Source organism: Homarus americanus, unplaced genomic scaffold (genome assembly GCF_018991925.1).
Source record: "Homarus americanus isolate GMGI-L3 unplaced genomic scaffold, GMGI_Hamer_2.0 scaffold14072, whole genome shotgun sequence".
NCBI classification, from domain to species: Eukaryota; Metazoa; Arthropoda; class Malacostraca; order Decapoda; family Nephropidae; genus Homarus; species Homarus americanus.
In genome coordinates this window covers 365,060-392,801 of record NW_024754528.1, presented here as the reverse complement: position 1 = coordinate 392,801, position 27,742 = coordinate 365,060, and the positions used below count along the sequence as shown (strand labels likewise).

At 38.5% G+C, this 27,742-nt stretch overlaps 1 protein-coding gene across 1 annotated transcript in view; it reads left to right on the top strand.

Moving 5' to 3' along the window:
• The first annotated feature begins 894 nt into the window (after window positions 1-894).
• Window positions 895-27,742, top strand: part of LOC121855831 (conserved oligomeric Golgi complex subunit 4-like) — a 35,134-nt gene continuing 8,286 nt past the window's right edge. Inside the window, exons 1-14 of the mRNA XM_042350980.1 lie at window positions 895-1,021; window positions 2,855-3,052; window positions 5,938-6,028; window positions 7,277-7,363; window positions 9,101-9,294; window positions 11,819-11,975; window positions 16,848-16,980; window positions 17,106-17,235; window positions 20,121-20,368; window positions 20,500-20,644; window positions 20,943-21,041; window positions 23,498-23,627; window positions 24,690-24,826; window positions 27,184-27,369. Of these exons, the coding sequence (XP_042206914.1) occupies window positions 935-1,021; window positions 2,855-3,052; window positions 5,938-6,028; window positions 7,277-7,363; window positions 9,101-9,294; window positions 11,819-11,975; window positions 16,848-16,980; window positions 17,106-17,235; window positions 20,121-20,368; window positions 20,500-20,644; window positions 20,943-21,041; window positions 23,498-23,627; window positions 24,690-24,826; window positions 27,184-27,369 (2,022 nt within the window). The 5' untranslated portion in view covers window positions 895-934. The remainder of the gene's footprint in view (window positions 1,022-2,854; window positions 3,053-5,937; window positions 6,029-7,276; window positions 7,364-9,100; window positions 9,295-11,818; window positions 11,976-16,847; window positions 16,981-17,105; window positions 17,236-20,120; window positions 20,369-20,499; window positions 20,645-20,942; window positions 21,042-23,497; window positions 23,628-24,689; window positions 24,827-27,183; window positions 27,370-27,742) is intronic.

The window sequence follows — 27,742 nt, the reverse complement described above, 5'->3', positions numbered from 1 at the left end:
GTAAGTTTCATCTAATCCTCCCCCAGTTGTCAAGGCTAATGATGGCAGCTCAGTTACTTCTCCTCACGAAGTAGCAGAGGTTTATGCCACAGCATTTGCAGATGTGTCTTGAATGGCAGCTTGATCCTCAGAGAACCTCCCTCTCACTTACTGGAGATACATCACCAGGGCCTGATGATATTCCATTTTCAATGCTCCACCACCTTGAAGTTGAGGCACAGACCTTTTTATTGGAGCTATATAACAGGATTTGGCAAGCGGGTGCCATCCCATCCTCATGGTAGGAGGCTACTGTACTGCCTTTGAAGAAGACTGGAAAAAAGGGCCTTCATCCGCTAGAATATCGCCTCATTGCTCTGACCTCTTGTATCTGTAAACTGGCTCTGACTTCCAGTATCTGTAAGCTGTTTGAAAAAATGGTTAACTTGCTATTAAGTTCACAAACTAATGCTCAAGGCGCTGGTACGTACCTTACTGTACTGTTCCAAGCGTATAGCCATTGGAGTGTGTGTACAAGTATATGTGTGAGATGGTGTAGCCTATGTGTGTTAATTCCTGTTCTGTACACTTCAGGTATTGGTGCCTTCTATATTGAGACAATAAACACCAAAAAATCAAACGGCATATTACTGACCGACGGTGCACACAGTATAATACCTAATACAGTACAGGTATTCTACTGACTTCATTCACAGAACAGGCCATAATTCTCTTTATTTACACTCACCCAACCCCAAATTTGTGACAAACATCTTTTGAACTGTGTGATTTATCAAACAGGAAGCAGATGTTAGGCCGAGGAAAGTATACAACGGACGCAAGTTTGTCCTCAAAGTAATGAGCGCCATCTAGTGACCAAGCGGCGACACTCACTACACGCCTCAGTCGGCGGTCTTACTCTCCCTGTTCCTTGGTGTGGGTCTGGGAGGTAAACATGGAAGGCCTGGTTGAGGTGGACCCCAGGAAGTTAACGTCTTTAACTGATATAAAGAAAGCTTATGAGGAGCTTTGTGAGGAAGAGGTGAGGATTTATTCTCTCTGTTGATATATCTGAAAGCTGTGAAGGATCACCCCAATTTTCAAGTTTTCTGATATGTGACGTGGAGGTTCAGTGTTCATGGTCGGGCAGGTAACCTTACAGTACTTCACACAACTCTGTTAGAAAGTCAAAACTATATTTCTCTAGTGTATTTTTGTGTGTTTTGATTGGTTCTGACCTTGATTTCCGTCTGAAATTGCCTGTTTTTTTTTTAGTTATCGCCCCCTTCTACCCCCAGAGGATCCTGCTGGGGACAGGGGTTTAGGGTGGGGCGTTTTCCGACAAAAATCATGGTCATGTGGATAAAAAATACACCAAAAAACACTAGAAAAACATATAAACCTAACGTAACCTGACCTAACCTAACTCTACGGTGTTTTTACATAACCAGATTCTCACCGTATGAGGGAATTACTCCATATAATTGAAGTGACACCCATCGCAGACTTCCATGGTCGGAAATGAATTTTAATTTCGAAATATGAGACCCAAAATCACAATAGTATCTAATTGGGCAAAAAATACCACCAATTCTAAAAGCAGAAACCACAATTCATTTTAATTGGTGGCCTAAAAAAAACTCTGCTTAGGTTGGCCGCATGACGTATACGGGAACGCATGCACGTGACGATTAATGAAGGAAACGCGCTGAGTGAGAGGTCGGGTAGGCGATAATGGCGGAAGATTAATGGAAGAAAATAGAGAAAGATTTGGTAGGCATATATATATATATATATATATATATATATATATATATATATATATATATATATATATATATATATATATATATATATATATATATATATATATATATATATATATATATATATATATATATATATATATATATATATATATATATATATATATATATATATATATACAGTATGCTGATAACCACAAGGAAAGACGAAAACACGAAGTTCCCAAGCGCTTTCGTGTAATTCACATCTTCAGGGGTGAGTATATACCTAGATCACGCGCACCTACAGTGATTTACTTGCCAGTATTTTCTCTCAGCTTCAAGCATCAATGTCTTAATATGACCCACATATTTCTTTTCTTGTGAATTTCAACTTTTCAGGCTCTAGCCATGAATTCTGGTTCTTCATACGCTTAGAACTATTTTCATTAAGATATGGGTTGTGAGGTGGGGCTTCTAGAGACCTAGAGCCGGCCCTAGGTGTGCCTGTCGTATGATATCAAACACCTTCAGTAATCAAGGCGTTATTCAACTCATAAGTCCATATACATCTGCAACAGAACAAAACAAAACCCAATTAGAACAAGAGAACATTTAAAGTAAAGGTAAACACCAACATAATTTATTCCATAATATGATAGTGCCTGTATTACATTTGCTAACCACTTACAGTAACAGTTTAAGACAGTAAAGGAAATATATGCAATACATGACATTGTCAGTGTGTAATGTTTAACAAGGGTTAAATGACAGACAGTAATAAAAATCCTCAGACTATTAGTCAACTGAGTTTTGTCTGTTAACTGGTTTCTGTACAAGTCACCACTCCAAACAGTACACCACTCACCACCTTGAGATAATTAACAAATAAAGTTAACCTAACTACATAATCCTAACATAACCAAACTAACCTTGTGTGATTTGAGTCCAATCATATTAATCCTTTACCAATGACCAACTCACCTGCTGGGGGATAACTAAACAGTTGCTGTGAGATCTTGTTGACCTTATGTTACTTTGGTCACCATGGCTGAGTGGGTGTATGGGAATGTGCAGCCCTCTGTGTACAGTATATAAGTATATTTACTAATGGTTTTTGTACCTGACAGGTAGCAGTAGCTGAACGTCTAGAATGGAGTGTTGGCAATCGTCATCATCTGGAAGCACGTCTTTCCCAATTAGCTCGTTTGGTTCCAACACTTCAGTTGGTCCAGGCTGATGCACGGCAACTTGAAAACACAATATCGTTCACTCATCATTTGGCAAACAATGTGTCTGCCAAAGTGCGACAGCTAGATCTGGCAAAGGTTAGTTATTACTGTACAGGTAAACCTCTATTTGCGATGTTAGGTTTAGTTTCCTGGAAACCCAATTGCAGGTCAAAATATCGTAAATCAGGTTCATTATAACATGGGGTTCAATGGGATGTGTTCCTGGCCAGTTGGACAACCCATATGTAACACTGGAAAAATAAATATCCTGGAATACTACAGATCGTACCTCCCTGATCCAGCACCCTCGTGACCTGACCGGTGCCGGACCAGGGAATTTTCCAAACTATGGATTGTCAGCATATTATAGTCCCAAAACACCTTACACAAAACTACTAAACCATTGTTTTATAAAATTTTAATTTCTAATTTCTATTTTAAAATTAACTGATACATGATGGATATATTCAGCTACTTTTGCACTTAGACAACTGATCAGTGAATAAACCAGGGAGAATATATGGGAAAAGGAGGAAATCCCCCAAGCTCTTAAAGACACTTTCATCATCAATATTTACAAGAACAAGGGAGACCGGTCAGACTGTGGTAACTACCGCTGGTTCTCACTGCTGTCTGTAGCTGGCAAGATTATCGCTTGAGACTATCAAGTGGCACCACTGATATGATCTTTGCTGCCCGCCAGATACAGGAAAAGTGTAGAGAACAGGGTCATGACCCGCAAGGCCTTCGACTCAATCAACAGCGGAACCCTCTGGCGGACCCTCAGCCGGTTTGGTCGCCCACCAAAATTCATTGCCTTTGTGAGGCAACTCCACGATGGCATGTACGGCATTGTCCTGCACAATGGCACCCAGTCTGAGTTCTTCCTCATCCAAACGGGTTAAACAAGGGTGTCTACTGGCACCAACTGTCTTTTCCATTTCCATTTTCTTGGCTGCATTTCTTACTCGTGCCAGTGCCAATTTAAACCAGCGGGGTGAACATCCAGTACCAGATGAAAGATCTTTTCAACATAAGACAACTCCAGGCAGGAACAAAGGTGTCAGCAGTATCCATTACTGAATTCCAGTAGGCAGACAACCTCACCTTCGTTGTTCACACTGAACGCGACCTACAGGAGGTACGGAACACCTACATAGATGTGTATGTGCACTTTGGTTTTGAGGTGAATGTACATAAGACTCAGATTCTCTTTCAACCTGCCCCTGGTTCAGCCACACCTCCACCATCCATCCAGCTTAACGGTACTACCCTCTCTAATGTTACCCACTTTCAGTATCTCGGCTTCCACCTGTCCACCACCACGGACATCAATGAAGAGATTCAACATCAGATCAGATGTGCATCTCAAGCCTTTGGCAGACTCCGTACCCATATCTTCAGCTGTAGGGAGCTGAAATTATCTACAAAGTTGCACGTATATCGAGCAATGGTCCTCCTCACCCTGGTATATGGCAGCGAGAAATGGGTCACATACAGGAGGCACCTCAAGGCACTTGAAAACTCACCAAAGTAGTCTACGTTTCATCCTACGAGTTCGCTGGGAAGACGAGAGAACAAATGTCACTACAGCATGTCCCTAAAATTTGCGAGGTTTAGGTCTGAAAATGGCCACGAATAGCCAAGGGGTGTTACATTTTTACTTGTGTACAAAGAAATGTATTCTCTTTATGTGTTTGCCCTTAGGACAATTATTTCTTTTACCTGTATTGAACAGTATACAGTATATGTGTACACACACACAAAACCATCCTCGACACCGGCTCCTACTACCACCCGAGATCCCTCGCCCGAGAATTGCTGTTCGACACCACAACCGCATCCAGCCCATACGAGCACGAACTGATCGCTATAAGAACAGCCCAGTCCGAACCATTGTAAAAATTATCAATAACTTGTAATATGATGAATCGAACACAAAAATTTTGGAAATTGTCGAATACCCTGTAATGGTAAAATATTCTAAACTCGGTTAATTTAGATTTTTTGGTGATTCAAATGACCCAGAGGGCCTTTTTTATCAAATTAATGAAGGGTATAGTGTACAGTGACCATCAGGAACAGTTGCTTGCCATTATTGTACTATCAAGATATAGTGTTGTTATATATTGATTCTTTTCAGTTTGTAACATCTGAGTCATACTACAGGCATCCCCTGGTGTTACAGAAGGGTTCTCTTCCTGAAAAATTTTCTCTAACTCAAAATTCCGTAATGCGAAACTATTTTTTCCTATTGACTTCCATTATATAAGCCGAGATGTGTTCCCATGGAAAATTTTTGAGGCCCAAAAACATAACGCAATCTCTTACACAGTATATATGAAATTAGACGGTTTTGACCACTTACAATGAGTTATTCATGATGTAACATGATAATAAATGAACTAAACACTTGATTTAACTTAACAAAAATGATGTTGAGTGCTGCTGGAGTTGGTGAGGTGAGGTGGTGGGATCAGAGTTACTGGGAGTTACCTCTTTAAAACATCAATTTAATGCAATTCCTTTATGGAATATTTTATCACCACTGTTTTCACTTAAACTTGATGGCCTTTTTCCATTCATATTAAATAAGGGTACACAGTAACACAGATTCATAACTGAACACAAACTGGGGAAGAATTCTAACTGAGCAGCTCCATTGTTGTGGTGAATGCTGCCAACTAGAGAGGGGAGCAGCCTTCCAACCACCTTGTGGCTACCATAGGGAATAATTTTTACACTTGGTAAAATTTTCCAAAATTCTGTAAGGGCGAGTTATTTTCCATCCCTGAATTTATCATAATTTCAAAATTCTGTAATGCGGGTATGTCTGTAATATACTGTACCTGTATCACAGTACTGTATGTAGTTCTGTGCAGTATAGGAATAGAGCACTGGGGGTAAGTACTGTATAGTAAACTATTATCAAATAAAATTTCACTGGCTCCTCATTTTAACAAGCTACATTGATTTCACAGAGTCGAGTTGTGGAAACTCAAGCTAGAGTAGGAGATTTGTTAGACCTTGAAGGATGCAGTGGAGGGGTAGCAACAGCTCTTGCTCAAGAAGGTAAGTGTTTTGTATTTCACTTCTATTTGAACAAGAATTTCCTTTTTTTTTCTGTGATACATCTTGCCCCCTATCATGGCCTTGATAATTTTATCTAGCTACACCTTTATAGTTCAGGATGCTAATGTGTGCTTGCGAGTGATGCAAGATAACAATCAATATTTGTGCTCGGTAAATAGAGGGAAGTGGTACAAATATTATTTATGCTATTAGCTAGTACAGAACAGTGCTATTTACTGGATCAAAGAGTCAGAAACTTCACTCAGTTGGTTGAGGGGCAGAAACATTGTCCACAAATATTATGTGTTCTGCAAACCAATACAAGCCCATTGGCAATGATATGTGCTGTCATAAAGAAAATATTATAAAAATCCATAAAGTTAGTCAAAAGTTACAAGTTGAAACACTCACCTTGTGAGACCTGCCATCTGGAGGTTCACAATTGATGTTATGGATGACTTACCACGACATACAGTACAAGTCGGCCACTGATTTTCCAGCACCATCGAGGCCTGATTGATTTTGTTGAATCATTGATGTTCACGGCTTTGGGGGTGCTACCACCGCCTCAACCTCCACCCCAGTAGAGTATTTTCTCTATTTAACGAACTAATTTGAGCCACTCCTGTTCATTAAATTGAAATTTCCGCTAAATTGATCTTTCCGTCGTGTTTGCTCTATTTACTGAACTATTTCGCTGAATTGCGCTGATTCCGTTAAATTCCATGCCAAACGTGTCACTTGGCTCGTGGAGTACGTTTATGTCCGCTCAGTTTGTGTCCTGCCGCCACCACGTGTGTTGTTCACTGCTACCTCTCGGTCTACCTTGTTAAGGCGGATATCACTTAAGCTGGAAAAAATTATTTGCTAAAAAATAATTTAGAAATTAAAAGAATGTTCGAGTGTACCTACATAATTTTCATCACCGCACATGCACCGTCCAAAATGCACAAGTGTTAATAACATCATCAATATGGGTCTGTAAAGTACTGTACACATTAAGAACTTCTCCATAAGTTTCTGGAGTTTAAGCATGAAGAGATTTTATGAGATATTGTTTTTTTCCACTCACTGTACACCACAGTCATACTTGTCAGTAACTACTCCTTACTCTGTACTCACCCCTCAAGATGTGAATTACACAAAATCACTCGGGAACTTCGTGGTTTCTTTTTCCTATGTGGTCGTCAGCATGCAGTACAGTACAGTACAGTATACTTAAAGTACAAACATATTTTTCATTTTCAGATTATGAGACTGCAGCAGCTCACATCCATCGCTTCTTGGCCATGGATGAGACTTTACTTTTGCACACTACAGATTCTGCAAGTAAAGGTAAATTGATCTATACTTACCCTTAGAATAAATTTTTTCTATATGACTTACTGAGCATCACTGTGTACAATGTAGGAAAGTAATGTAATTGAGAACTATACGACATTACTGCAGGATGATTCATAACTGGGGAACCTGACGTATAGGGTTATTTGTACTGCTGATGAGAATGAGGATTATTCTTGCTTAATGACGCAATTATTATATAGCAATGTCATATACTGTACTGTACTGTATTTCTCAGTAACATTATTTTCTCACATTATACACATTATTTTCTCATTATACACATTATTTTCTCACATTATACAAATTAATATTAATAAATATTGAGACATGAAAGTTCTTGCAGGTGAATTTATTCTGGGAGTTCTGAAGCTTACCATATATGTTCTCTACTTTGGTAGTCTTGATACAGTACTTAGGTAGTGTTGAATTATTATACACAAAAGTCTCTTCCAGTAACCAGCCACACTGTGAGTCCAGCTCACCTGAGTTGAATCAGTGAAGCAGCTGAAGGAAGTGTCTTGATGGTCCAACATCTGGACCATCAAGACATTTCCTTCAGCTCCTTTGTTGATTCAGTCTCACATGATCCAGACTCATACTGTGGCTGGTTGGTGGAAGGGACTTTTGTGCACAATATTACTGTACCATTATTCCATTAGATGCTTTTTAAACTCGGTATCAGAGTGCCATGTGCTGTAATGGTCTACATCTACCATGATAGATGTCACCCTATCATTCTGTGATAAGACTCAGTGCAGTAGAAAGCATTACTGAGAATCTTGGTTTCATTGCACACTAATTGAGTGTCATCCACAACAATGAACCACTCTGCTGGGTATAAACAGTCTTTGTTTTTAATGTTACATCAAGTTTGATTACGTCTGTACAATCAGAATGTCTTCAAGGTCAAATTCTTACACTTTAGACCTAAGGGCCTCAACTGATGTGACATGGATTTAAAATTTAAAAGAAATTTCATAATGAGATTATTGCAGTGTGGGGTGATAATGGTGGAGGGAGGGTGGTGGTGGGTGGCAGCAGGTTGATGTTGGGTGGGTGGCAGCAGGTTGATGTTGGGTGGGTGGCAGCAGGTTGATGTTGGGTGGGTGGCAGCAGGTTGGTGGTGAAGGGTGGTGGTTGTCTCTAGAACTTCCACCAGTAAGTAGGTAATACTTGATCCCAAAAGTCCACTATGGGGTTATTAATGCATAAGTAATTAACACTGTTATTGTAGTACAGTACTGCAGTTGATACAGTCGTGTGCTTCTTGTTTTATCTTCCCCTCTCCTGGCCTCGTACTCTCCTTTGCTCCATTTAATTTTGGGATATTGTTTGTAGTACTTAAATTGTTTGCTCACGTCTTTGATATGAATTTTTTTCCCAATAAAATTTAGTTAGCATGAGTTGAGAATGATAATTTGTATTTATTTTTTTAAGTGTATGTTAAGTTTATATTTTAGGACCTGAACTTAAGCCCTATTTACTCGTATCGCATAAAAATTATTGATATACAGTTTATGATGTAGGAACTGTACAGTATTTGTAATCTGTGGAATCTTTAGGAATGTAACCCCTCAAATTTGGTGGATATACTGTAACTGTATACAATAAACCCTTGTTATTCGTGGGGTTTAGGTTCCAAGGAATGGCACAAATTTCTGTGGAAGGAATATTATAATTACCGGTATGCTAAGCCTAATTTTTATTCCTCCCAATGTTTCTTCTAAGCCGAAAGCGTAGAGACGTGGTTTGACCGCTTACGTCAAGCTGACAAGGAGCTGAGCCAGCTTATCACACACAAGTTTGATGAGGCAGTCAAAAGAGAAGATATGGCCAGTGTTGATCGATTCTTCAAACTTTTCCCTCTCTTGAATAAACATGAAGAAGGGCTAAAGAAGTTTACAACGTATCTCTGTGCTAAGGTCAGTGGCTTATAGTTCTCTGTGTGAACATAGATGCCATACATACAGGGGCAGATCCAGGAATATCAAAAGGGGGTCCAGGAAATTGTGGGTGAGTGAACATGACGAGCACAGCGAGCAACCAACTGGGGGGCTCTAGGGCGGCGCTGTAAGCTCCCCAGAAATTTCTTTTGAAATCTGGTCGCAGGCTGTTAGATTTAATGTTTGTTCGGGTAAGGCAATGCCAGCTCTGTAGTTGAAGCCAGCGGTGATAACAATATGAATCCATAGCGTAATAATGACCGCTACACTGCCGGGCACAGGTGAACAGCTGGCCTGTATGTACAGTATTATGGATTTCATAATTTATGTTTATATTCTATTAAATAATAACTTGGGTCACAAATATTCACTTTAATATGTGGAAATCAGTCATATAAAGGGTGATTGAGTCAAGTAAGTTGAATGGTACCAGGAGAAATTTATACACAAGGAGAGCACTGGTTGGCTGAGAGTGTACATGGGTGCTTTGCTCTCATTGGTGGAGAGACTGTAAACTAGCATGGCCACTGTCCTGAGTGTTGTGTCTTGTAACTTCTGCCTTGTATTATGGATCATCTTTTTATTAAAAAATAACTGGAGGAGAGGACCAGTGTTATGCAGGGTAGGGCTTAATGGGGTATTGCTGTAATTATTGCTCATAATTTGGATACTCCACAAATTTTTACTTTGACATAATTATTGATTGATTGTGGTATTTAGATCCCTGGTGACACAGCAGCTTAGATCATTTGTCGCTGAATTAAAATTAAGGCTTAAAAGACTAAAATGAAAGACAGTAATGTAAAAAACATAAGTAACAAATAAAATAGAACTTTCATAAAAACCATTTAAACGTTCATAGATAAAACTCAGAACTTGGGTAGAAGGCCGGCTTGTTCCATGAAGATGAGGTCGTCCCATTCCATTCCACGCTATCTGCTACCCCCCCAGCACCAAAGAGAAACAGTAAGACCCGTCTCAGATCCATTATAGATGGTGTCCTTTATATCGGGGTTTACCGTAGTAATTGAAATCCCAGGAAATATGACCTTGAAAGAGGAGGTTGGTGACTGACATCCCGTCGCTCTCTGGACACAGAAAGTCTCTACAGCCCCATTACCGTACATGTCCTCACCTGCTTGGCTCCACATACTGCTGTGAGTCTGCTTCCTCCGCCGTGAATTTACTGAAGAACAAATACCGCTGTCACGTCACCAATGAACATCTTCATCATTGTTTTAGTCAAGCTATCACGCCATTTGTACCACAGTTCAGGTATGGCAAGAAGCACAAAATGTCACTTTTCACACTAATGATGATTAATCAGTTAATGGAAAGGCCTACAGTACCTACCATGACCTACAGTATTTGTGTTACAGAGGATTAGTTCATTATTTTATTCACCCCCAGGGTAAGAGAGGGATCAATGTGTACTCTTATTTGTTTACTATTAAATGAAACCTTTCATCCAGACCTTTACCACCAATGTGATAAACTGTTTCTGTTTTGTTTTGTTTTTAAGCTGTATGAGTCAGTAAACTTTGGGGTAAATTTTTACTTTAGAACATGAGGCCTTAGGGGTTGACCAATATGTTTCTCCAGTGTATTTTGGTGTTTTAAACAAATCTGACCTTCATTTTTGGCAGAGATTGCTAGTTTTTTGGCCCCCCCAACAATAATGGGGGAGAGCCTAGGAAATGAGGGATTTTGGGTGGGGGAAAAAACGAAAACTTGTCATCTAATCTAACAAGACCTAACCCCTAGCCGGGGGCTCTGCCTCCGGACCCCCGGTAGGCCTAGCTTAAACTAACCTAGATGTTTCAGTAGTTTAAAACTTTGGGGCGCGCCATGTACGAAAGTACAATACTGTACCTTAGAAGTGGAAGGATCAGGGATACGTAAGAATTGGATAGAATGATCGTCTTTTTCGTAAAACTCGGCAATAAACTTAAAATAATCGTAGGAGCACAAATGACAACCAACCTCCACCACGGCCATTGTGAGACTGGTCAATTAAATTAAAATCGTACCCAGGCTGCTTCCTTTGAAAAAAATCAAATATGATGGTCGAAAAAAATTCACGTGATGATATCGATACATCATTGGTCACGACTGGATGACGTCAGTCAACATTGCTCATGCGTGATGCGCAGATAACATTTCCTGACAGACGAAGACTGAAAACTACTTAAAATCTATTAAGTTCAATTGTGTCGCTATTATCCATTTCCGCCTGTTATATATGGGGTTCAAAATGCTCAGAATAGGGAGATATAAATGTTTATAACTTTAGGGCGCGTTATGTCCTAAAGTAAAATAATACCAACCTTTGATACAGGACATGGTAAACATGCTATAGAGGATAGCATATTTTTTTCTTCAGCTAAATGTCAAAAGAATTATTTGTGAAACTAAGGAGTACAGTTGGTGAATATGGTAAAATGATTCACAAACCATGAATGTGAATGTTAATTTTTATGACAAATGTATTCTTTACTCACAGGTCCAGGAGACAACAGCTCAGAATTTAGCATCTGCACAAACTCTTGGCCCAAGAGAAAAGCGTTCCCATGTCATTTGGGCTGATACTGTCACACTTTTATTTGAAGGCATTGCAAGAACTGTTGAAGTTCGACAACCTATCATTGAAACATATTATGGTAGGTGTATCGTTATGTTTGCTTAAAGATTTATGTCAAAACTTTTATATTTATTTAAAATCATAATTCTATTTGGGGTCATAAGAGAGTATTATAACGTTACTTCTCTGCCATGGAAATATGTACAGTTAGCAACAAAATGTTCTGCACCTCTTGGTCTGATGGCCTCTGCAACGATCACTGACTGAGGCCATGTTAATTTGGTAAGGTTGGTATTTCTGGTTGTGTGATGCATTGTATAACCAGTCCGATGTATTTTTTATATCACATATAGTTAATACAGAGAAATTAAAATGAGTGTTGTTCAGAATTCTTGGTCCGGTGTGTCATATTGTAGAACACCATAAAGGCTGCAGAATATTTTTTGTTGACTGTACAAGAAGTTTTCATTTTATGTCAAGGATGTGTTCCAGAGAAATGTGACTTACAGAGGTTTATGCATTCTAACATATACAGTAACACCTCTTGAAAGCTCAGAATGTGTTCCTAGAGAGAGAGCTTCCAGCAGATCAGCTTACGACAGGATCATAATAACATACAGTACTGTACTGTATTGTATATAATATGGAGATACATTCTTAACAGCATAATTTGTTACCTTTCAGTGATACATTATGACTTGATTTGACTACTTGTACAGTAAGACTACTGACTAATAAATAAACCATGGTATATGAAGGTGCATAATACACTACCATTATTATTTACTAAGTACTGAAGAAAGATGTTGTGGTAAACCTGATGACATGGTGAGGAATGGTGCCAGCAGTCAGCTGTTTGTGCTATACTGTATAAACACAACTGCCTGGAATTTAATAAAAATAATAAATCATTTGTGGTTGAGTGTGGGATTTTTTTTCTCTGGAAAATTTATTCTTTTATAATAATGTTTTATTAACCTGGCACCAAATGAACCTAAATAATATGGGAGTTATGGTGAAATTGCATACTGTCATTATAAAGGGTTGGGGGGCTGCTGAGCGTGGGAGGTGAGTTGCTCCTCTCAGTCCAGGCAGCACGTCCTACCTCCTCCTCCATCACCCACCATCTCCTCTCCACGGCTACACACCCAGATGTAGTTTTGTATTCTTTTTTTACTCCATTTCTTTACATGCAAACCCTCCATTATATAAGAACCAAATAAAGTTTTTCTTAATTTTTTGGTTTTGCAACACTTGTGTGATTTAATTGTCCAGTGTGAGGTGTACAGTAGTCCAGCGAGTCAGGGTGTGTCGCCAAACCTCCCGCTGCTCTCAGATACACTCCATCTCCCACACAGAATACAGTACAGTATACCTTTACAGTAGGATCTCAAGTTTAGCGAGTTTTAGATTCGTGATTCGTGTGTTTCGCGTCACTTTTAAAATTTCCAGCCTCTCAAGAATAGTGATTTTAATTACTGGTTTTGCTAGTCAATGGAGAGTGAGCAGCGTACATTATCGTGGTCCTTTGTTATCAGCTGTTCCATCGTGTTTGTTGTTTACGTCAGTTAGTTTGAATGAGCGAGAGCGAGTGGTGTAGTGACCTTGGATTATATGACCCATTGTCTTATGTTTCACGAGATTCTTGTTTAACTATTAGCCATTCTTGTGTATTGACGATGAGTGAGGTGCGTAATGTAAATTTCGGGAGCTGTTCTGGTGGTAATGATGGCCGTAGAGAAGATAAACTAGGAAAGCCCCAAGCCAAGCGTAACTACCGTAAGGGGGTCAAGAAGAGGAAATACACCCTTGAAATGAAACGAGAGATGCTTGAGACGATCAAAAGTGGTGCTTGTACCTGTGAAATCATGTATAGGCTCAACTGCCTTGAATCTACCATATATTCCCTTAAGAAGAACAGGGAAGCCTTAACTGTTTCCGTGAGTATATTCTCAAAATTTTCTAGTAACAGGACGTTCTCTGATACTTCACAACAAAACCTACTGCCTGTTATCACAGACCAGTACCTTCACAAGTGGGTGGAAAGAAGAAACCGTGAGCAGTGCGACCTGTCTGGGCCACAGATAAGGCCTCATAATGACATCTACTTTTGGTAAATTTCTTTCACCTGCCGTGATAAACCCTGGAAGTAGTTGTCCAACCTTCTCGGCTGATTGGCTCAGTAAATAAATATTATTTTATGATTAATTGTGCTTTACTGTGCAACACAACACAGTAATGCTATATTGAATATATAAATATTACTAAGCACATTAACTAATTCAATGGATATTAGCTGCCCATACATCAAATTTCATAGTACAGTGATATCCCCGTTAGCTGGAACAATTGGTGAAGAGCACTTCCGGGAATGAGAGATTTCCAGGTAACGAGACGACTCTCTCATCCCCGGAATTTTCCGGGTAACGGAAAAATGTTCTCGGAAGTTCCAGAAATTGCCCATTACATCATCTCGTGAACCCAGAAAAATATCCCTCATCCCCGGAATTTTCTGGGTAATGGAAAAATTATCTCGAAATTTTCCAAGAAAATTTCAATTCCGGCTATCAGAGACTTCCGGGTTTGAGGGATTCTGGCTAACGGAGATATTACTGTATAAACGTTCCACACAATATTGTTATTATTTTGGTTTTGGTCATCTGGGAAACCTTAAGGTTCTAACTATGGGATTAAGTACTGTACTTTAAACAATAAGACATGTTATCTCTGCAGGATTTCTGTCGCAAAACATTTTTCGATTGTATAAGAAAATACAGTAAAGCCTCCGATAACATCGGTTCGACCACCAACTTTTCATATTTAAAACCCTAGTAATTTAGGACCCAATTCAATTTACGTCCTTATTTCATTTTTACTTACTACCAAAATAAAATAAAAGTAAAATAAAATTACATTTTCATATAAATAATAATTAAATCCAGATATGTATTATAAAAAAAATAATAATTACTGTAAAAAAAAAAGAAGAGCGCGCCTTGCACAAAGAAGCTGCTGGCTAATGAATGGTAAACAACAGTCGGAGCTTGGCGGGCCTTTTGTTTTCACGCCTCTGGAACAGGAGAAAAACTTTCTCAGGTATCTTACAGCATTTTTGCATCCCTATTCAACGTGAGCAAGAGAGTAAGTGATGGTAGTGTTGGTTCAAAAGATAATAGAAAGTGTATAAGCTTAGCTGAGAAACAAGATGTGTTAAAACGATATGAAAAAGGTGAGAGGTCTGTGGATATTATATGGAGCAAGCAATGAACATGTTTTCTGAAGTGGAACCAATAACAGAACAAAACATTAAAATTTAAATAAATACAAATGACTTCTACATAAGAAAAGAAAGCAGCTGTGCAAGGTTCTTTTGACAGCTTTATTATTCGAAGGCCTAAACCATCAACTTCAGCTACACCATCAAATTCAGCATCATAAGCAGCTTCAACATCAACTTCAGGTTCAGTAACAGTTTCAGCAACAGCTTTATGGAAAGCTACAGCACTAGCCAGAGTTGAACCTGATGACTTCTTCATCTGAGTAAAAACTCGCACAATATTCATTGGTGAATAGAATTTTTGTTTTACATTTGTAAATATTATTTAAAACATATATGAACAGTAAATAAGTGTTGCTTTCATATTCATATGTTGAGAAATGACTATATGTTTTCACATGTAATTGTACGCACTCACTGTTCATACGTTGGCGTTCCCAATCGTCTCGCCTTATTTCTTTACCATTAGTGGTTAGCTACTTCTAGCGTTCCATTTATTAACATTAAATAACATTACTTAAAACATACATACAGGTATTCATTTTTTTAAATTAAGTTCACTACAGCTACAACCAGGGTCTTATTCTCTTCAGTTTCTTATGTACAACCATCGTCACTCACGAAAACAATGCCATCTTGTCTCCTCGTGTGTGTTTCAATATTCGATGTATTATTAATGAATTGCATTGTTCATTTCGCATAATATAAAGATTAATTCAATCAAATACATATTCAGTAATAAACAATAATGAATCTTTTGTACATACAGTATTCATAAAAGGATAAATGACGCGGAATCCTTAAATGCACACATTCGTATATGTTGGCGTTCCGAATCCATCTCTTTTTTTTTTTTTTGCCATTAGTGGTTAGCTACTTCTATTGTTCCATTTATTAACATTAAATAACATTACTTAAAACATTTATATTAATTTTTTTACATTAATTTTACTACAGCTACAACCAGGGTCTTATTTTCTTAATTTTCTCGTGTAGAACTATCGTCCCGGACTCCTGGCTGTAAACACAAACGAAAATAATGGCGTCCCATCTCCTCTTGTGTGACCATATTATTATTCATTTATATTGTATAAGGTGCATTCAGAAACATTATTTAAAGAATATAGTTTGCAATTTTCAGTAATTGTGTTGTTTTGGGGGGAAAAGAGGGTAAAAAGCCACACAAAAGATATGAAAAGGTCACACTGGGGAATGCATCTCATTATTATTGCTTTATTTTAATGGTAATTAATGAAACTTTTACTCATTAATTAATATAAATGATGATATATCCCAGTGGTTCATTAGTGAATCATCAAAACAATAACTGCACTATGTCATCATGTTTATCTAGCATCAGGATTCTCAAAACAAAATCCAGACAATGTCATTACTTCTAAATTGACTCGTATCTCCATCCCTGCATCACCTGCAGGGTAAGTGGGGACGTCATTGCAAATGGCGGTCCTGTTTCTAGAGAAATAAACTTATCTCGACTATTATAGCAGGATTTTTAAACTTTTATTACAAATTATATATACCATCACTCTACGAACGTGGCAGAGTGTATTTCTTGTGTTTACCCTGAACCTTCAACTCGTCCATTATATAAGTAATGTGTGCAAAATCAAGCTATACATTAGTACAAAATTCAGTATATTTTACTTTCCATAGGACCTGGCCACCTGTCACTTGTAATAGAGATGTTGCAGCGTGAGTGTGATCGCCAGGCTGGTCGCATTGTAGGAGAGATGAGAAAACATAGAAGACTCGAGGCCATTGTGTCTGCTGTTCGTAATTCACTGAGGTAACTACAATAACTTATAATTTTCATTGTTTGCACCAACAGCATATAACCTATAACATCATGCTCCTGTATGTTTGTTTCAGTTGTCCTTTAAATCACTGTCATGTTTTCCAAACAATTTTCAGGTGTAGTGGAGGTAAAGAGCCAAGAGCAGATCAACCAGACCCACGTGATCTAGACACTTTGTTAGGGGAACTGACTCTCATAAATGCTCGAGCTGAGTTGTACCTCAGGTTCATCCGTAGACGAGTGTCGGTAAGTATTTGTGTTTATCTGGTTAATTTTTTTAGTGCTTATCTTGTTCACTCTTAATGTAAAATTTATTTCACAAGGTTTTCATACCTTGAGTTTGGTTCCTGGGAGACTTGTATAAACTGTAGACTGTACAATTTTATACATCTGTTGGCATGGTTACAACACAGTCAAATCCCCAGCTGTAACATCTGGCACTGCAGTAGAACATCTCTCAATAGCTTGTCTTTACTTTGTAAAATGGTTTATTACATTGATTTTACTGTATTCCTTTAAAGCTCGCGGTTTTAAAGGTTGCGTCCCTCGGAACTTACAGATTGCCATCAAAAAAAAAATATCTGAGTCCCAAAGAACACTACTTATCTTTTACTGCCTCTTGACCAAGGAATAATTGCTGTGTTCAAGTCATATTACCTCAGTCGCAGTTTTTCCAAGATCCACGAGACACTGGAAGAATATAGCCAGGCGGGGGTGAAGGAGAAGTGGAAAAATTACACCATTGCTGACTGCATAACAAATTTTAAACTGAGCCATGATGAAATCACTAGCAAGTGTGTGAATTCCTGTTGGGAGGCCCTATGGCCTGAAGCAACGAATGATTTCACTGGCTTCCCCTCAGCAAAGCCCCTGATCTCAAGCATGGTGTAAGTCGGGAGGGATTTGGTGTCATGCAACCAGAATAAATCCGAGAAGAGCTGCTTGGAAACACTGGAGAAGAGTTAACAAATTAATAACTGGCTTCTTTACTAAAAGAAGATGAGCAAGACGACCAGGAAATAGATCATGAGCAAGACGACCAGGAAATAGATCTTGGTCCAGTTGATTTAAAGGAAAACATCCGGACATTAGAGAAAATTATTATACTTTTTTTTTCCATTCTAAAAGCAAGGAAAAGAAGCACTTCTGGAATTAGACTCATCTCTAGACCAAGCACTAGATAAACAGGGGTGTGGACCAAGTACTAGCACCTGAGGTTGCCGGACTAGAGAGGTACAACCTGTACCAGTATTTTTTTTTATTTTTTTTATTTTTTTTTGGGGGGGGGGCACTAACCCACCCAGGCATGGGTCACTTACACACATCAGGGTCTGAGGAGCAAAAATATAATAATAATTATATTAATAACAACAACAATAATAATATTTAATAATAATTGATAAAAGTATAATTAAACATAAAAATGGAATAGTAATAATAACAATAATAATTAATAATAACAATTGAAAATAATATTAAAAAAACATAAATACAAAATGAAAAGAAGATGATCAAGAGTGAGAAACAATATATGTATGATGTGTTGTGTTGTAAGAGAAACAATTGAGACCCTGCAGTTGTGTGTAAATGAGGCAGAAAGTTAGATCATCAACCTGGGACTTGGTCACATATGGCAGCAGAGTCTACCATTAGACAACACATTATGCTTCCAATATCTTCCCATTACCTACCTGTTTGATAGCTGCCTACTATCTACCATTTTCTGCTTGCCTTTGTGTTTAGGATGGCCAGTAATGTATATATTTACTGAGCTTAATACTTATTTCCTATAAATAATTCATTTAGAATATTTTATTTGCATTATTTTTCATAAAAAGTGCTTGGCAACACACACGCAGTCTGTCGCTAGTCTGCCTGGCTTTCTTTGTGTTTGATAGAACAAGTAATGCACATAAATAATTATCGGAATAATAATACCACATATAAATACATTTATAACATAATCATAGCATTGTTTTACAGTAATACTAAACTGCAATACAACTACTGTACACTACTTTTAGCAATATTACATTGATACAACATGATAAAATGGACAAACAATGAAAATGAAACAAACAAAAGTAGATAATTATGTTCAGGAAGCTTCCCTGTGGCCGAGGTGTGGTGTGACAGGCAAATAGTCACACTGGAACCTGATAACCTGCACTGGGCATTTAAACAGTGGCCGGAAAAGGCGAGCGTTCCGGAGCGTCAACCGGGGCTCCCTAGTAGGATGTTCCGGAATGTCAACTGGAGCTCCCTAGTAGGCTGTTCCGGAACGTCAACCGGGGCTCCCTTGTAGGATGCTCCGGAACGTCAAATGGGGCTCCCTAGTAGGCTGTTTCGGAACGTCAACCGGGGCTCCCTAGTAGGCTGTTCCGGAACGTCAACCGGGGCTCCCTAGTAGGCTGTTCCGGAACGTCAACCGGGGCTCCCTAGTAGGCTGTTCGGGCGTCAGCCAGGGCTCCCTAGTAGGCTGTTCCGGAGCGAGCGCTCAGTTCACGGGGCTCCTTGTGAGATGCCGGAGCGTCCGGGCTCCTAATCTCTCGCGTCAGGGGCTCCCTAGTAGGCTGTTTCGGAACGTCAACCGGGGCTCCCTAGTAGGCTGTTCCGGAACGTCAACCGGGGCTCCCTAGTAGGCTGTTCCGGAACGTCAACCGGGGCTCCCTAGTAGGCTGTTCCGGAACGTCAACCGGGGCTCCCTAGTAGGATGTTCCGGAACGTGAACCGGGGCTTAGGGGTTAAGTAAGCAATAACATATTTTTAATTCTGGTGTTGGGATTGGTAGACTACTGGAGACACTAACTGTAAAATACATTACTGTACAGTTGTTGACTATTGAAAATAATAATAATATGGTTTAATAAAGGTGGCCTCAGTTGTGTGTTTATGCCTCATAATTTAACATCACTAAACTGGACAGGTGATGAGAATATTGTTCTGGGGCTCTCCTTGGGTTGTGACCTTGTCAGCATTACATAAGTCTCCTTGTCATAAATTTGTCTTGGTACAGTAATGGAATTTCCAGAATAATTAAATTATTTATAACTATTTAAACATGATAGACACAAAATATATGTAATATTAATTTGGTCTTTGTTTTCTCACTCTTAAATATTATATTTCAGGCTGATTTTGAGGCGTCCATTGCACACAAGGCAGAACGTGATAAACAGGAGGCAGCTTTTGAAGGGAAACTCTTACGTTCTCAACTGGTGTGCGACATGGCTGTTATAGTTGCTGATTATACTATTTTGGAACAGTTTTATCTTAATGAGTCTTTCAAGAAGGCATTAGCTATGGACACTGTAGAGGAGACTGCTAATACATCTTCCTTAGTTGATGATGCATTCTATATTGTGAAGAAAAGTGTAAGGTATGCTTAGCTATTATATTTTACGATATTAAAACATCATCATTTGTGCTATTTTAAAGTGAATTTATATGAGCAAATATGGATCATAATTATATATAAATAATAATGACATTAATACTGTCATCACCCAGGCGAGCGATAGCATCAAACAGTGTTGATGGTGTATGTGCCATGTTGAATCATGCTGTGACTCTGATCGAGACCCAACTGGCAGAAGGATTTAAACAAACTCTGCGCAAAGGATTCCCTGCCCAGGGGTACTTGGACTTCAACCAGGTGGGTGTTTACTTACTCTATGTTAACACTGTCACGGTCTTGAATCCAACTGGAATATCTGACAAGTTTTGCTACGCTCATAGTCTTGTATTCGCTAGCTGTGTCCACGAGATACAAATAATTGTACAGTATTAAAAAACTATCCGCTATAGGTTGTACACTAACAACAATACCACCTAGGTTACCATAAGAAAATTTCACGTTCAATGCACTTTGCTGTTTGATGATTTTGTTTAAGAGGAAATGTTCTGTAGTATTGTGTGTACTATACATGGTTGTTAATTGTTTTATGTTTCAGGCGTACACAGTTTTACAGTCATCTCTTCAGTCAACTCTTCAGGCAGGCAAAATTAACTCCTCCACAGCCGACTCTGATGCTCTCCGACAAGGATTCTTGGTAAGCTATTTTTAGCTTCTCTTTTTTGTGTCTTAGTATAAATTTCATTAGATGTCAAACAGAATGTGAAAAATTGTGTATGGGAAAATGTATATGTCATCCCAAAAGTTTGGAACCAGGAGACTTATATAAAATGATTATTTATATAAAGAGAATACTGTACTGTCATGAACATCTGTGCTAGGAGAGCATGTAATAAACCAGAGAACAAGCAGTCCTCAGTTTACAATGATCCTGTTAACAAATAACCACATTTACAACAACAATTTTTTTCCATGATTCGATGTACTGTACATTACACATGAAAAATCAGAACTTATAATTTTTTCTCGTAATTTTCATTTTTTTTTCTTCATATCATTGGAAGATTCTGAGGTTCTGACACAGGTATATCAGGGGTCCTCTTACCAGACCTGGTCACTTTGTAAAGACAATTAAACTAAAAACAATAAACAGGTAAACCTCTATTTACGGTGTCTCCCATCTACGATAGTTTACGTTAATAATGATGATATATTAACACCACTCCTGCATACCGCCAACTCGCCAAATGGATCGCATCACTCACATCATTTGTCAGGTGAGGCATCATCTACCCAAACATCACCTCGTGGCCATCTGGTGAACGACAGACCAGCCATTGTTTCTTCTTGGTAACACGCGTGTAAGAAATGGAGCTCAATGTTTATCAGTCATCATCAGTGTTGTATTTTACCTAACAGTGAGAGGACATAACTAAAGTTCACATTGTACTCTGTGTTAGTGACTGTGAAGTTCCTTCACTCTGATCCCCCACCCCAACAATGGGTGACCTGACTTTGCATCAGAAGGTCAGTAATGTGAAACCACCAATTCCACACCTCACCTCCACCTGACATTGCATCAGGTCAGGTCAGTAACCTGACCTACTCTTCCCCAACCACACCTCCATCACAAGTGATACAGTGTTTGATTCTCTAGGCTCAAGATGACAACAACTGTTGATGGGTACAGTATAGTAGTAGTGTACATTATTTTGTTAACAGTATTTATGATATATTGTAGGTGTGCAGTGGTGTTTCCTTAAATAAATACAGCTCATGATGCATAGTTTAGTCTCACTTTCCCCTGTACAGTACAAGGTGGAAAATTCCACACACTACTTCATTCAGGAGGTGCATTACATACATGTACTCTTATCATATACTGTAGAGTTTTAGTTTTTTAAATATATTTATTTAACCAAACTTTTAGATAAAATATTTAGGATTATTTTAGTAAAAAAATAGTGTAATTTAATTAGGACTGAATTTATAGACTCCATTTATAGACTAGTTCACTAAATTAAGCAAAAAATATCTCAAGAGATGTAGCTACAGTGACAGTCTAACTTGGTGACATGCCAAGTTCACACATACATTCACTTCACACACACCCATGCTCTTCATTTTTCTTATTTTTTTCAGCAATATGCCATTGTCACTGATATTATTTCTAATTTTAAAATATTCTCTACTCACTGGACCCACCTGGTGTGGGAACACTACCTGTGGACTTGACTGCCAGCTGGCTCAGCTGGCCCATGCAAAACGTGTTCTAACTGACTACGTTCGATTCAACCCGTGTTTGAGCGAATCTTAGGCCTGCATTAAGCGATTCCTGGTAGTAATTTAAAAATAGAGTGTTTGAGTGAATCCGTGTTCAACAAATCCATGTTAAGCGAAGGGGCAGTATATTGTCTCCATTTTGTGGATATCAGACAGGAAACCAAACAGAGAACTTACTTGTTGCATATGTATGGATCTTTGTTCAACTGATTGTATTGCTGCATCCAAGACTGCAAAATAAATGTTTGCTTTGAACTTTTGCTTGAGATTCTTTATTGGTTCTATTTAATCCAAACAGTTCTGGCAACAAATGTAACTTCACCTCACAACCACATCACCTGACTCCCATCCCCCATGACGCATCACTGCAATGGTCACCTTTGACAAGGTCAGGTAGCACTTTTGCTAGCAGGGACCTGACCACCAATGCTTACATCACAGGATCCAGCTTGAACATGCCCTCAGTCAAGTTATATATTTTATATTTTTTAACACAAACTGATTCCACTATTCTTTCTTAAAAATCATTGCATTTGTAAAATAATTGGCATGTGGATTTTTTCTCTTATACAGAACTTCATAATACCATGCGACCCCCTTCCTGTCCATACCTCCTCTCCCAGCCCTCACGTCCTCCATCCTCCACTGTCCCGTGGTTGACCTAACCTTTCGCCATCCAGCTTCAACCTTCCACCTGACTTCAAAGCGTCAGGTTTGGTCGTGAGAGAGAAATGTTGTCAATTTAATGAAGTTCTCTTCCTCAACAAAGGTATATTTTAATGAACTGTTGTTGGTCCTATCCATGCTAGCCCAGCTTGCCTTGTGGTTGTCGCCTGCCCTACTCATACCCTTGTTATTTGCCCCACACAGACAGCTCTAAACAACACAGAGACAAGCATGAGACACATCAAGAGTCTGCACCAGACATTGGAAGACAATATTATCAGTGCCATGGTGGGACTCAGCTCAACTCCAAAAGCTAAGCTGGACTCCTGCTTAAGTGAGTATAAGTTAATGAAGGAGATTATGTGTTTTAATTTTTTTGTCTTCCACCTTACAGTGGCCTTTTAGTTCTTATGTTCTTTGTTACTCTGTTGTCTAAAAGGAAAATAGTAATTTGAAGTATGAATATTTTTCTGTAAATCTTTTCATCCATCAACAAAATATTTAATTCCAACTGAATGGGCAGAAATACACAAAACAAAAGTCATAGAAAAAGAAGAGTGTATGGTTGACTAGAGGAAGAAGTGAAGAGAACACAGGCTGGGAGGAGGGGGAGGTGGGGTCTCAACAGCCAGGAGGGTAGATTAATGCTTACTCAAGGATTATGAAAGGTTTTATTTTTATGCTTGTAAAATGTCACTGACTTGACTTAGGATAATATAACTTGCATTGTTGTGTGTGTGTCTACACACACACACACACACACACACACACACACACATATATATACAATACAGGTAAAAGAAATGATTGTCCTAAGGGCAAACACATAAATGGAATATACATTTCTTTGTACGCAAGTAAAAATACAGGTAGTCCCCGACTTACGACTGCTTGGACTTACGACCACCACAGTTGTGACCATTTTTTTTTTTTTTCTTCAAATGACGCACGCATTTTTTATACCGAAACGTTTCCAGTTAATGTAGTCTCCATGTATAATTAGAAAATTATGGGGACCCCATGTGCATTCAGCTGACTACATTAAAGGTAAGTGCTCAGTCACACTGTATCCATTCCTCATTATTTATTACTTTCACTGTACTGTATTTCATTGTAGATTTTTATTTTAAAAAAAAAATTTGAATTACTTATTTTTTTTTTTTTATCTATGTCGGCCTTACGACCATTCGGACTTACGACCTGGATTTGGGTCCCTAACCCCGTCGTAAGTCGGGGAGCACCCGTATAACACCCCCTCCCCCCCTCAGTTCGAAAATGTTGTTCGTGGATTTGGCGATTCGCTGCCATTTTGAGAACCTAACCCCCACGAATTTGGAGGGCCCCCTTTCTTATTACGTAAAAAAGGACGATGTAGATTTTTCTAATTTCCTTTCAGATGATCTAAAGTCTACAACAGGCAAACTTGCAATAGTTGGAGAATTTGGTATTTCACAATTGAGAGCCACAGCAGTTAAACCTCGAGTGAAACCTTGGGTAGATATCTTCAACACCACTTCACACGACATCAAAGAGGTAACCCTCAATTTTTTTTTTTTTTTGGTCTGTGTATATTATTTATAGCCAGTGGGTTCTCATAAATGATGTGAAAAAAGCAAAAAATTCCAGGTTTAGCAGAGCTTGCCATTGCCCAATTGCAGGATGGCACTAATGAGGCTTCTGGCTGGGATTACAATGTCTTATGCTCATTGGTGTTCAAGACCCAATCTAACAACATAAGATATTATGACTCCCCTTGATCCCTGTAGCCAGTCATTCTGTGAAAACTTCTTTACCCCCATGCTCTTGGTGAATAATAAATTAGCCTGCTGAACACCCCATAGCAGTGCCCACAATTGCTGTTGTATACACCCAAAGGGGCTGTCATTATAGCAGCACAGTACAGTAAAGTACAGTACAGTAAAGTACAGTACAGTAAGGTGCAGTACAGTATAGTACAGTATATAGTATTGTACAGTATATTGTTATAAGTACTGTAAGTAGATTTCATTGTTTTTTAATGTTTTTTTTGCCATTGTACTGTACTTGTATTTAGAGAAAAACATACTGAAATACCATATATGACTGACTTAAGTACAGTAGACCCTCGCCAACTGTAGATTCCATGTATCCACGGTTTTCACTCGGTATACCATTTCATCAACTACGGCATTTAGTTTTATGTATCCCTTGGGGTTCCTCAGGGCAGTGTCTTGAGTGTGACCCTATTTGCCATCACAATAAATGGGGTAGCAGCATCAGTTCCAGGCGGTGTATCAATCTCATTGTATGTAGACGACTTGGCCGTTTTGTATGCAGCTTCCCGCATGCCAGTGGCTGAACGTTGCATGCAACTTGCACTACACAAGGTTTCATGTTGGACATCAGAGATAAGAACCAGATGAGAGAGAGTGTGAGAGCCTGTGCAGCATGATGAGCTGCCTTCAGGTAATCACATCTAACACACACAAGTTTGGAAAGTATCTGTAAAATAATGATAATGAGTCAATTTTTCTTAACCCCTCTGCCATTGCCCTAATATATTGGGGAATTGAGACAGCTTTTGTCCCTTAGGACCTTAGGTCCTTATGGAGCCATGATAGTTAAATCTGCTTTGAACCTTTAATGAAAATGATGAAGAACTTGATATGACAATAATGTTGATGTTGAAGACAGTACAGTTATTCGAGGATGTGACTAAACTGCTTGGAAAGACTGGGGAGTTTGGAGTTGGAGGCAGTGGCAATGGTTAAAATGGTGAAATCTTGTTTGGGAGAGAAAGTAGTGGAGGTGGCAGGGATGGTGGTGGCAGTAAGACATTAAAAAATAAATAAAAATGGTGATGGTCAGTTGTTTGGCTTTATTCTGTAAACATTTGTACACTTCTCTGTAAGTAGTCAGTGCACCCTCAATCTCCCCCTCAATTTCAAGCTCCTTTCTATGTTATGAGTGACTCATTGGCCAATAAAATATCCCAAGCTCACCACACTTTTTGTTCCAAAGTTATGTTATCTACAGAGTTTCTTCTTTACATGACATTGTACTGTGCTCATTAGAAGTTGTAGATTTGTAGGTATTTGTTGATGGATCAGAGAGTCACTGTGTCAACATAACACTATGTTTCATACAAAGAAAGGCAAAGCTTGTTTGACTCTTATTACACCTAGAAGATTGCCGAGTATATTATGGGACAGTGAATACACAATCAGACAAATACGGATTTAGCATAATTATAGTAATGTATGTAACTATACAGTTCAGTACAGCCATATAATAGTCATCACATGATTGTCATTGTGTAATGATTAATTACAGTATGTCACTAATACAGCTACAACTGTATGATGCCTCATACTGCAGCTGTATTGACAAAAGTTTAGGTTATTTTTAACTTTTTTCATAAGAACTGAGAGCACTTTTTTTTCATGCTAGAAGATAATTAAAGTTGTAAGAGGTGTGGATGGAAACCTTACCATACACAGCCATAACCAGGCCACGGAATCTCACATAGCGTAACATTGGTCTCTTTTCTTTCTTGAAACTTCAACCTGAAAATTTTTGTCAGGTAGAAAGTCCACCTTAGAGAGGTTGTGGCAGGGAGAAGCTTTTATGTAACATGTTGCAATTTTTTGGTGTGATGTTCAAAACTTATGTTCAAGGTTCATGACCCAGTTTTGTTTTATGTTATTTATTTATTTATTTAATTATTATAATTATTTTTTAATTTTCAAAATAGAATAGGAAGGACCTTGATTTCCTTCAAGCGAAGCAGGTGCTTTTAACAGATAATTAGGATTTACAATTAGAAATAAAATATTAAATTTTTCCTTATTATCAAAATTCCTAAAATACTCATTAAGTTGTTAGACTAAAATTAAGTCTTCTCTCACCAGGAGGAGTTTGCGTGTTATGAAGCAAATGATCCCTTCAGTCAGACCTTGATGGTTCAAGTTGATGGTTTGCTCGGGTCATTTTTACCTCTTCTGACTGAGGAGAACTACAAGTCACTGGTGTCTGTACTGGTTTCAGAAGTGGCAGAACAACTGGAGAAAGCTGTATTCAAGTCAACATTCAACAGGGCAAGTTTATAACAAAATATACATATAAATAAGATATACAGTAAACATGTAGTGGAGTACAGTATAAGGTAACATTCTTGCATCCCTCATCAAACAAACTATATTGATTGAGTTTCTTAACAATAAGATGGGGAAAATTATCTTGGTTCAACAACAGTTTATTTCACATATTTTTAAGGTTTATTCTTTATATTTAAGCATATTTCTAGTCTAGGATATATAAGTTCCCTCTGCTGTGTTATCCCATGAATACTATGAAAACCTTTACCACCCACACACCATAAGACACCCCATCCTCAACACAGGACCTTGACACTGTATAACTTCACTGGGTCATTACTGTTACCATTCTGTTCCTCATAATCACTGAGCT